This window comes from Micropterus dolomieu, linkage group LG05, assembly GCF_021292245.1.
Source record: "Micropterus dolomieu isolate WLL.071019.BEF.003 ecotype Adirondacks linkage group LG05, ASM2129224v1, whole genome shotgun sequence".
NCBI lineage: Eukaryota > Metazoa > Chordata > Actinopteri > Centrarchiformes > Centrarchidae > Micropterus > Micropterus dolomieu.
The window spans coordinates 26,343,901-26,355,454 of record NC_060154.1 but is presented as its reverse complement, the minus strand read 5'-3'; the positions used below and the strand labels follow the sequence as shown (position 1 = coordinate 26,355,454).

The window sequence follows — 11,554 nt, the reverse complement described above, 5'->3', positions numbered from 1 at the left end:
CCTGGATTAACAAAGTATTATTTGTCTACAGCAACCAAGCAGCAGTGCAGCTGACTGTCTCCCACTCTTGCACTGTACAGAAATAACCACTTGAATTAAACATGCTGTTATGGGTGGTATTATAGTACCACCTATTGGATGTTTAGTAGTAGAACACTTGATGTAAAAGCCAGTAGTCTCCCATCACGTTGTGTCCTCTCCAGTCCCGGTAGTTGATCCGTTCTGTCTGGTAGCCACTAAAGCGTGTTGTCAATTTGTCAACTTGATGTTCTGTCCCTTTGTAACACCAAGAACCCAAACACATGCTCTATGAAAGCCACAGTGACATTAACAGACACAGTGGAAAATGCTTATGGCTGTCTTAAAAAGACAGCTCAGCAATTTAGTCTAATTAGTTTCAATAGTGAAGGCTACTTTCTTTTCAAATTGCAGATGTTTTTCAGCCCCAACACCATTTCTTATCATGTGAGTTTGCTTGTTGTTTGTGTCTTTTCCCAGTTCAGTCTCCACTCTGTCCCATTTCAGAGCTTTGTGTTGGTCTGTCTGGACGGTGCTGGAGCCTGACTACTCAATTTGCGCCCAAGGCCATCTGTCCTCAAACAGTGACCAGCACTAAACAGTTTTCAAAGTCAACTGTATTTAGCTGGTTAGAGGAATCCCTGTGTAACGAAGAGCCCTGTCCTTGCAGCAAAACAGACCTTTGATTGGACAACTCTTCCATCATGAGATGTTCTATAGTTCAATGATTGACAAGTAACCTATTCACACAGTCGGGTACAAATCATTTCATTTTGTGGTATCAAATTAAACTAACTAACTTTTCTGTACTCAATAAACACTAACAACAGTTTTTTCCTTTATAATTACTAAAGAATGAATAAAATATATTAAAATAATAGTGTACACTTTGATCTGTCTTGGTTGCGTTGCTTAAAACATGTTATGCCCTCAAAGTAATCCATTCAACATGACACAGTAGCTTGTTTTGAAAAGCCATAAAATCAATTTTGCCAATAAACTACAACACGTGATTAAACTTGTACTGTATATTATGTGTGTTGTGTCTCTCTTCAGTGACCCAGCAGATATTGTTGCTGTGGAAAGGATAAAAGGGCTACTGACAGAGGTCACAATAAGGTTGTCTGATCTTTTATTCCTGACTCTGTGTGTTATTCTTGTAAAAGGTGCCTGCTCTTGTTAGCACAGCCTAGTTTTAGTCTTTGCTCCACTAGATGTTTGGAGAGCTGTGTCCACTGAGATGTGCATGTGCTCCTATAGTGCAGGGAGTTGTTTAGATGAAGGTTCTTTGAAAATGTATAGCCTATCTTTAGAGATCAACTACATAAATACACCAATTGACTCCAGTTACATCATTTAATCAGATTAACCTCAGGTGCTCATGCAGGTACGTTTTATTTACACAGTTTGTTATTTATACAGTATGTTTCACTGGATCAAAGTATTTTTTAATACTATTTACCAGATTTGGAACACACACACACACACACACACAAACACACACACACACACACACACACACACACACACACACACACACACACACACACACACACACACACACTGATGTGAAAGTAAGTTAAATTGGTTGTAGTCTGTTCCTCCAGTCCACAATATAAATTTCACTTCTTTATATTTCAGACGTACAACTCAAACCACTGTGAAAAAAAAGATTGATGATGATAGTTACTTTGGCAAATCCCTCTGGATCTGTAATCTGATTACTGAATTATTGTATTATGTACATGGTAGATTTGTATATTCTGGCTATATGTATCCATATATTAAGAGTATTTGTTTTGTTTCATTGTTCTCTGTGTCCTTTGTGTTCAGGTGCGACCTTAAATGGCTCCCATCTTTGGAAAAACAGCAGATTACTGTAATCTTTATCTGAGATTACATGGCAAAGCAGCATGAATGTTACATGGCAGTTCCTGCCCAGATTTATCCTCCCCTTGATATGAGATGATTACCAGCATTTTGAACCTTTCAGTTTGGGAAGGAAAATGTTGTTCATGTTCAAGTATAAATTTCATCGACCTAAAGCTGAAAACCTAAGCAAAATATCTTATATTTACGTTGCAGTTTATTTGTCATTGTCAGGTCATATTTGTATGCAAACAAAGTGCTACAATACTTACATAAATGTACAAAATTGAAGGACCACTCAAGTCATTGGAGTGGTGTAACAGTATTTGGTAACTTTAAATAGCTCGTTTAGTCCAGCCTGTTTTTCTTACGTCAGTTTCAGAGCACTCCAGGTACCATAAGACTTCACTATGTAGCATTTGCATATTTAGTGTTGGTAATATATTATCTCTTAAATGTATTGAAAGTGTAGAAAAACATCTATTTTATCTGAATCCTAAATTTCTATGCACAATTTACATTCCAATTATAAATTGTTTTTAATATGTGGTACAGATGAAGGCATTGTATTAATTTTGTATTAATCATTGTATTGTATTAAGAGTGAACTAACCACATATGCGCTCTGACGAAGTGGAAAACATCAACTCATTGTCCAGTACAACTTCATATAATATGTGCTTATTAATGTTTTGGTTTCAACTTGTGCAAAGGTTTGCTTTTCCAATTGTGTACACACAGTTTTCTCATTTCAGAACTGTATGTGACAATTTTGACCTCTGAAAATAAAGACAAGAAAAAAGTAAATATAATTCAGTAGTACTCAGTGTAATATGAAAGGATATGCTTCCTCTCTGTCCTGTATTACACAAGCCACCAGCTCACAGCATTCAGCAGTGGACAGGATAGCCTGCACTCCATAATTATTGACAGGTTTGATGTACTCAGTGAGTGGAAAGTATGGGGAAATTGGAGTTTCAGTTGTTTACCCCCAGGCCCATGACTGTAATGGAAAAATTAAAAGCAGTGGTCACATCACGAACCCAGTGCCAAAATACTGTTCCTGTCAGACTCCCGCCTTTCTGCTTGTTTCTCATTACCTCCATTTTTACTTTCTCCCAGGAACGTCGAATAGATTATAAAGGATTCACTTATTTAAAGGCTACAGCAAAAGCTCTGCAGTTTATTTTTGGATCATCCAAGAATAAAACAGCTACAGCAGGAGTTGTTGAGGCTACAGAGGGATCTAATTAAAGTATGTTAACTTAGCCTTGTGGGACAGTGCTGTGCACTAGAGCAGCCAGTCAGTCAGAGGCTTAGTAGGTCAGCTCAGTTTTGTCTATACCCTCTGTGGCACACGGCTGGGATCACACGTTCATCTGTTGTACTGGGACTTGCTGCACAACTCCATCATGTCTCTCAGACTCCTACCTGCTTTCATTACGGATAATGATGAAGATGACGATGGTAACTTCACAAAATGGATGAGCAGTTACTGGGGTCACGGAGCAGAAGCTGGACACTCCAGAGACAGAAAACGCAGTTTCAGAAGACCTTCAAAAACACAAGTTGATCGAAGAGCATCACTCCCGACTGTGGTAAGGACCAGCAGCCTTTAGTGGATGCATGCGTGAGACTTTGTTCAGTTGGTCGGTGCACAAAAGTATGTTTTTTACATTGACATATAAACAGCAGCTACACACTTTTAACAAAATGCCCATGTCTGACCACAGCACAAGAAGTTTTCTTTAACGGATGTAAACTTTTTAATGCAACTACCTTTACAAATAAATTAACAAATAATTACTTTATGCAACTAAATGAATCAAAATCCAATATGTCAAGGTGAAAATTTGACAACAGTTATGTATAGTATATGTACAAGTGATAGTACAAGTAATAAGTTTGAAAAAGAAAGAAAAGTTTGATCGTATTTTGGCACACAACGACATTAGATTAATGCATGTGTATACTCTGCAGACATGGAAAACCCACACGTTGGTATGAGCACTATGCAGGCTATGTTCGTCTGTTGTAGCATTTAGTAATAGTCTGTCCTGACCTGTAATTTGCCTCAATCTATTTAACATAATGTATATCAATGTAATTTATTTATCATCATAAAACACAAGTTTGTACAAAGAAATTAAATATGGTACCCCCTCCTCTCCCCCAGCACTTAAACACACAGACATGCACATTTAAATGTGTTGTTTAAAACTAGTGCAGCTCTTGGCAACATGAGTTTATTGAACTTCCTGTGTTGTTATCTGGCAACATGCAAGATTCCAAAATAAAACCCTACAAAGTACAGGATTAGTAATGTTGTGAGTGACTTGTCTTTAATTTCTGTATTACTTTACATCAGTGTAGGCAAACAGCATGCACATGTTTCCTGCCAAAGCATTGATGTCTGTGGAAGTTTTAAAGATATTCCTCAGCATTAATCTCAAACTGAAACAACAATGGGAAATCATATTCTGTTGTTTTTGGTCATGGACCAAAGGCATGCAATACCTCTATGGAAAGACATGCGCTCTATGGAACAGTGTGCTTCCTTATTCACTTTTCACTTGCCTCCTGTCATAGGGAGGTCAGAGGTCAATGCCACCAAACAGCAGCACACTTGTGGCTCACACAGTAGGTACCCAAACCAGTCAAGGAGAATTAAGCAGATCAGATGTTTACCAAAATGTAGACATATGGATGGACAAGCAACAATGAGTGTGTGATTAATTTATGTGTTTCTTTCCATAAAAGCAGTGCTGATGGCATGCTGTCATATGATTAGAGCTGCACTTGTTTACATTTGGAGGTCTTTAGTTGTATTCCTTCGGAACCAAAGACAATCCCCTGAGTTAACTGGCAAGTTATGTGAAACAAAAGCAGCTGAATAGAGAAATGGCGACACATGCTCATATGGATCGGCCTCTTGGTGGTGTCAAACAAAGCACTGAGGCTGCAGCTCAGCTGAAAATTTTAATCATTTTCCAACGTGAAAGCCAGTGCCTGCCTCTGCCAACACAGATAATTTGATCCAGAGGAGGAACAAGCCAAATGACTCGACAATTAATATAAAGAGACAGATACTGCATGTACTGTAATCTTTTTAGACACTGATTACAAACTCAAATAAATGTCACGGTAGGCCTCAGACCACTAAGCCTTTTTTGTTCTTAATGATTATTTTACACAGATCTCAACTTTGGCTTGGAGACTCCAAATATATTAAAGAAAATCTGCTTTTCACAGTGAGGAAAGAAGTGGGTGTTTACTAGGAAGGGAGGATTGTAAATAAAATCTGCTATTGAGTTGCAGTGTGGGAAATGTAGGTTCCAGCGTTTGGAATCCTGACTAGAGACTAAAAGTGCAATACTATATTGTTGGAGTACCCTTTAATTAATCCTTACTGTTATGACACAGTCATCATCTTGGCACAAAGGCTGTCACTCTCTATTGTTGCTGAATTTATCATCAGCAGCACTAAGGTTTAGCAGAGAGTGATGAGGGAATACACAACATTAAAGTGTAATAATCTGATTATTGTTGTTGTGTAAATAATCAAGGGACAAACTATAATTAGGTGTATGCATTGACAACATGTTACTTAAGAATATTAGGAGTGATTAACCCCAATCACAGACAAAAGCTTCACATGGTCGTCTGTCTAACTTAATGCTCTTCGCACTCTCAGTTATTATTAGAAATGTGGAAATATTACACTATTGTTTTCCTCTGAGCTGAGATGGAATCATTGTGGGCACATTTTTACACCGTGTAATAGAACTGGCTGTCCTTCTCTGTGTGGTCCCCAGTCACAATTAGATGCCATGAAGTTGAACAGGCTCCATGCAGCGACAATGGCTGCCGCCGGGAGCCACATCAAAAATAGAGAGGATAAGGGGGAGGTCAGGCCCCACCAGAGAGCTCGACGCGCCTCTTCAGACGACAACAGCCGCCCCAAGTCAGCTATCCCAGAGAACCGCATCTCCACTATCCCAGAGCTCACAGAGTCATTCGGGAGGAGACTTTGTCTCCGTGACAAGAAGACCACGGTGAGCAGACGTGTGATAGTTACATAAAATTTACGCAGTTTTTAGAGGTCTTTCTTTACTAGCCATGTGTGTTGCAGATTACCTAGTTAACCGCAGGGTCGATCAAGGTTGGTGCTCTCTATCTTTCCCTAATAGTGTATTATGAAGCTCTTAAAGACTTAAAGATCACTTTAAATCTTTAAGACAGATTAAAAGGTGTATTACCTTAATGTACTGACAGGATCATGAACAGGTTTGAACTGCATGACATGTCCAAAAAGCTCATTGTATAATTCAGCTGTATCTTTTGTAATAAGATATTTCACATTTTAAGAAAGAGCTAGATCATGTCTGTATTTTGCATTTGGGTATTGAATATTTACATATTGCAATGTAAAACCAATGATGATGTTAGGTTTTATTTTTCAAAGCTTCCTGTGGTTAGATATAATAGCAAAAACTTTACTGTATAACTGTTAATACATAGTGGAAGTATAGATACCCTGTTAATTACATAGGCCTACAGTATATTTTTGTTTGCCTAAACATTATTCAGATCATTTAGGGATTTATGGAGAAGAGTATGTGGCTAAATGTGTATGTATCCATATATCCTTCATATCCTTTAGCTGTCTGAAAAGACAACATTAATATTGTAAATGTACCAGATAAATACTTAATTAGGCGACTGTAGTATTACAAGACAGGTTCTGATTTAAAAAGAAAGTTGATTCTTTCTTTTACAGAATGATGATGACAGGCTGTGCCTGATCTGTCATGAGGACATGCAGAAGAGTGGAGGGGGAGTTCAAGAGCTTCACTGTACACACCGCTTCCACAAAGAGGTAAAACATCTTTCATAAGCCAGACGCATTGCATGTCTCCTGTTCACTGTGTTTAAACTTCCCCGACCTTCCCACTGCAAAGGATTCTTCACTCATTCACTCCAATCGCAGCATGTCAGATAGGCTATCAGATCCTTGGTGCATGAAAGCAGCTAATTCCAGGATATGCATGATGTGCAAGGTATGAAAACAATCTGCCTACACCTGAAACTTATCTCTGTGGAAGCATGGAGCACTAAAACAGCTTCCCCCTGGTCTGAGGACTTGACACTTAGCCTACTGATCATGATGTCTCCGTTTGGTGGGTGCTGAAGGCACCTCAGAGGTCGGAGCAGTGTCGGCCCCGCAGTGGCAGTGAAGCAGCGGCTTGTCAGGTGAGGAGGCTCTCGGATGAGAGGAGGAAGTCGGCGGACGGGCCAATCTCCACGGAGAAGGAGCATCACACATTCCGTCGACAACTTTCCCTGCGGAGACATCGCTGATATCATTCTATGGGAAGAGGTGACTCATCGGTTGGATAAATGGAGGATTTGCACCCATGGGCCAGACATCAGGATACTCTCCTGAACATTTACTGCTGTATGGTGTGATGTTCAAGTGTTTAATCTCAGGGCCGTGACTGTGCCTGACCTGAACCTGTAAAACAGCCCCCTGTGGACCCCATCGCTATATCAGCTTTGGAGTCTTCACAACTCTTTATCTTTAGTGTCAAAAGCTGAATATAGCAAGAACCATAAATTGTACTTCATAATTGTGAAAGCATTTTAAAAGTTAGAATTTAAAAAAAAAATCTTTTTTGATGAATATGTGACTCTACATATTAGCTCTACCACTTTAATATGAAATATGGCACATACAGTAGATCCTATTATTTTGTATCAGCTGCTGTGATTCAGCGCTGTCTTTTAATTTACTGTTTCCAGTAACATTATATACTGTATAGTCTGTGGACCTGTAGGGCGACTTGTTTTTAATGAAGTTTAAAATGATGTGTTTTTATGTTCAATCATAACTTCAGTGTTTGCATTTTATGTTGTAGCAGAAAAGAAAGAAAGTCAATAAACCGCCAAGGAAAAAACGTCACATGTTTTCTTCTAATAACTTTTTATAAATGCACTCCTTCAACAATACAGTGAATGCACAGCAGAGTAAAACAAGTGAGAGCAGTGTCCTCGGGGTCAGGGACAGTGTTGATCCTGTCGAGGATTTGCTTACTGTAGGTCAGCATGTTGGAAATTACCTCCTGACATCAGTGAGGGAAATCAATACTGGCAGAAATCCTAAATAGATAGAACAGATGGAATAATTTCTTTTAAAATGTGTTTCAGTGCATGGACCGGTGGCTGTGGAAGAAACAGACATGTCCCCCATGCCGTGTCCAGGTCTTCATGCTCCTCTACTGGTCTTCGTCCCGCACCAAAATCCCATAATGGTCCTGTACCTACACCTGCCGTGCCTGCATGCCCCCTCCCCAGACCTCCACCACACCTCAGTCCTTCTGTATGAACACCCGCTGCTCCTTGGACAACATGTGAGAATGTACTCGAACCAGTACACAAGGAGGTGACTTTTCTTCTGCCATGGGAGGGCCCCGTGAGAGTTAATTGCCCCTTATTCAGAGAGAGAAACCGTTTATTGCATGATAGGTTTATTTATGTAAGATTAAAATGTTCTGTATAAATAAATGCCCTAATATGAAAGATGTTTCTTTTTGTCTGTATTTTGTTAGCGTAAAACAACAATGCATTGAACCTGCAATTTTATAAAGCAAACTTTCTCATTTTCGAATTATCCATTTTTCTACAAACAATTTTTTTGAAACTGCAGCCAGCAGCTTGTTTGCTTAGCTTGGCACAAAGACTTTTGTACGGAGATATAACATGTTAATTGGTGCGCTTCAGAGGTGCTGGAGGAGGATTTAGTTACCCTTTAGTTACCCTTTAACCCAAAGCCAGGCTAGCTGTTTCCCTTTGTTTCCAGTCTTTATGCTAAGCTAACCAGCGGCTGGCTGTATAAATTCATATTGTACAGCGTACGAATGAAAGAGTGGCATAGATCTTCTAATCTTGACAAGAAAGCTGAGGAGCTTATTTCCCCAAATGGCAAACTCTTCCTTTAAGTCAATCTGGAAATATGCAACTCACATTGGGAAATTGATTTTTAATCAAAAATTTTCTAACCTCTTTTTAATCTAAAATGAACAGACACTAAAATAGTCTTTAACTTATTCCATTCTCAGTACTGGAAAGATTTTTGAATCATTCTTGACTCAAACAGATATTTATCATGTCTTTCATTTAAATTTGCAAAACTCACACATCACATCAATGGCTATAAGATAAATTAAAACCTTCTTTAAAGTGACTAAACAATCTTTTAATGCACTACTCTATGTGTTATGTGAATTTTAATTAAATTTACCTTGGTTTATGATTTACTTTATTACTCCTTCTCACCCCTTTTAACAAGCTGTTCAGCTTAAATTTAGTCATTAAATATGTGAAACTTGCTTTTGAGCACCTAATTGCTTTAGCTTAGCCTAAAATGAATCCAAACATTTTTATGTCAAAAATTGAACTGGTTTCTTACATTTAGGTCCATGCTTTTATTTAATCAACTTATTCTAAACTAATCTTGAATCATTACCACTCAAAAATGTCATTGTTTCATTTGAAGACAAACACAGGCATGTGATTATGGCATGATGAGTTCACTCCAGCTTCCTAACGCGAGTGTTCTTTAATGATGCTTCACTGTGAAGACAACAAACTCATAATTAATTTCATCACTTTATAAGTGAAACTATTGTCTCTAATTTAAAATTCTTTAACTAATCTAACTTCAATATCACTTCAACAAGTGTAAACCTAGATATTATCTTTAATTATTGTTATCTGGTAACAGAATTTTACACCACTAGGGGAGGTTTTTCCACCCCCCTTTCTGGGTTTTCTTATTCTAGTAGCTTGGTTTCCGCTCCTGTGGATCACATAAAATGTCAGTCAGTCATATCTTGACACTCAAAATTTAAACAATATACACAGTTTCATAAATTTTCAAAACAATTTGTCAAATTTGTCAATTTGACAATTTGGTTTAAATCAAACAAAGAGGTTAACTGTCTCCATGTTTGCAACACACAAGGAAGCTTGTTTGCTTCTTCTTACCAATTCCCTAGAGTAATGATGTACTACTTAAATGGCAAAATGCTTAAAGAGACAAAGTTTACAATATTCTTGTTACTATAATAACACTGTTTGGACAAAAAGGTACTCTAGTTCTAAGTTTCTATTGAAATCATCATAACGGAAAATAAATTTCATTTTGGAATATATTTGCTTTGGACCAAATGATTTCTTCATGCTTAGCAACAAAAAGTTAGTATGATTATCTTTTAAGCTACTGTACTTGACATCAGGGTTTTTAATCTTGGCCCTTTTATATTCTAGCTTCCCTCCCATTTTAGATGGTAATATTGTACTCTTCTATATTCATTTATTTTGTAGTACCATGTTTACGCCAGCATTTGGCATAAACAATAGACACATAGTGGACAAGAATAAATCTAATGATCTTCTGGGGTCATGTGCTAGATAATGTTCACAAAGCTCTTAGTATCTAATTTAATTTAATGAATTTCCAACTTTATTAACATTAATTAAAGATGATGAGCTTTATAAAATTTTGATTATATAAACAAAAACACATGCACTTTATAACAAAAACACATGCACTTTAAACCTTATTATTTTTTTATTCGAGTAAATTACTGAACTTAAAAACTTTTACGCATGATGAAATACTTCACATCTGGTTCCTAATTAGTGTATATTTTTATGAGAATCAATTAATGGGATTGATCAGCTAAGATATGGAAACATGCTTCAAAACATAAAATTTGCATCAAATGAACAAGGTAACCTGATCTGGATCAGCTATCTTTTATTTGGATGTCAAGAATATATTCTCACAAAGTGAAAATGCCATGACTCCACAAGTCGGTCACACACACATCTTTGTTTGGCATGAGAAAAGCAATATTGTTTGACAGCACAGTCTGTGTAGCACAAAGACAATCAACCAAACACCCTCAGTTGGTTGATGACTCGGCGAGCGATGCTCTGCCGCCTCTTTCAGACAGCGTTTCAGGTTAATAGTGGAATCTGCTCCCAGCTCAACAAACTTCATCAGGTCAGAAGGAAAAAGCCTCTCCCCACCCCTGCAGCCTATCTCATAATGAGTTGATAATGTGGAACACTAAATGCACCACAAGTCTAAATTTTCCAAAAAATCATGTGGCAATGAGGTCAACTCCGAACCCTTTTCTGTCAATATTTAAACTTCACATGGCTTCCAGATCTTAGACCAGTAGTGGTTATCTAGTTGTTGACCTTTTTAGGCATAGTAGAATATTTTGGAATAACACAGATGCTAAAACACCATATAATTTAAACTGTAATTAACGTATCATCATTCTTTTAAACACTTTACTTGAAATACATGAATTTATTTTGGCTATCCAAGGTCTCTTAATTTGAGGGCTGGAAATTTAAGGTCAATATTGTTTCATACGGTAATCCAAGTTGACATGAAGAGAAATAATGATTAAATCTTATACATATAAACTGTATAATTTTGACTAAGTAATTCAACACCACAAATTAAGTACAACTAGTTAAATTGTAATCTTTATTGTGGTGAAAAGTGCCAAGTTCTACTTTTCATCTAAACAGACCAAAATGCTTACTTAATCTTATTTTGAATGCTAATATCACTCCTGAAATCCAA

At 37.5% G+C, this 11,554-nt stretch overlaps 2 protein-coding genes across 2 annotated transcripts in view; one reads left to right on the top strand and one right to left on the bottom strand.

The window, feature by feature from the left end:
• LOC123971410 (cytoplasmic FMR1-interacting protein 1 homolog) overlaps positions 1-11,554 on the bottom strand; it is a 1,205,200-nt gene that overhangs the window by 62,788 nt on the left and 1,130,858 nt on the right. The gene's annotated exons all lie outside the window — the stretch shown is intronic.
• Positions 3,255-8,395, top strand: lnp1 (leukemia NUP98 fusion partner 1). Its single transcript, XM_046050325.1, has 4 exons — positions 3,255-3,485; positions 5,703-5,942; positions 6,668-6,766; positions 8,095-8,395. Exons 1-4 carry the CDS (start codon positions 3,300-3,302, stop codon positions 8,194-8,196), a joined length of 627 nt encoding a protein of 208 aa, XP_045906281.1. The 5' UTR covers positions 3,255-3,299; the 3' UTR covers positions 8,197-8,395.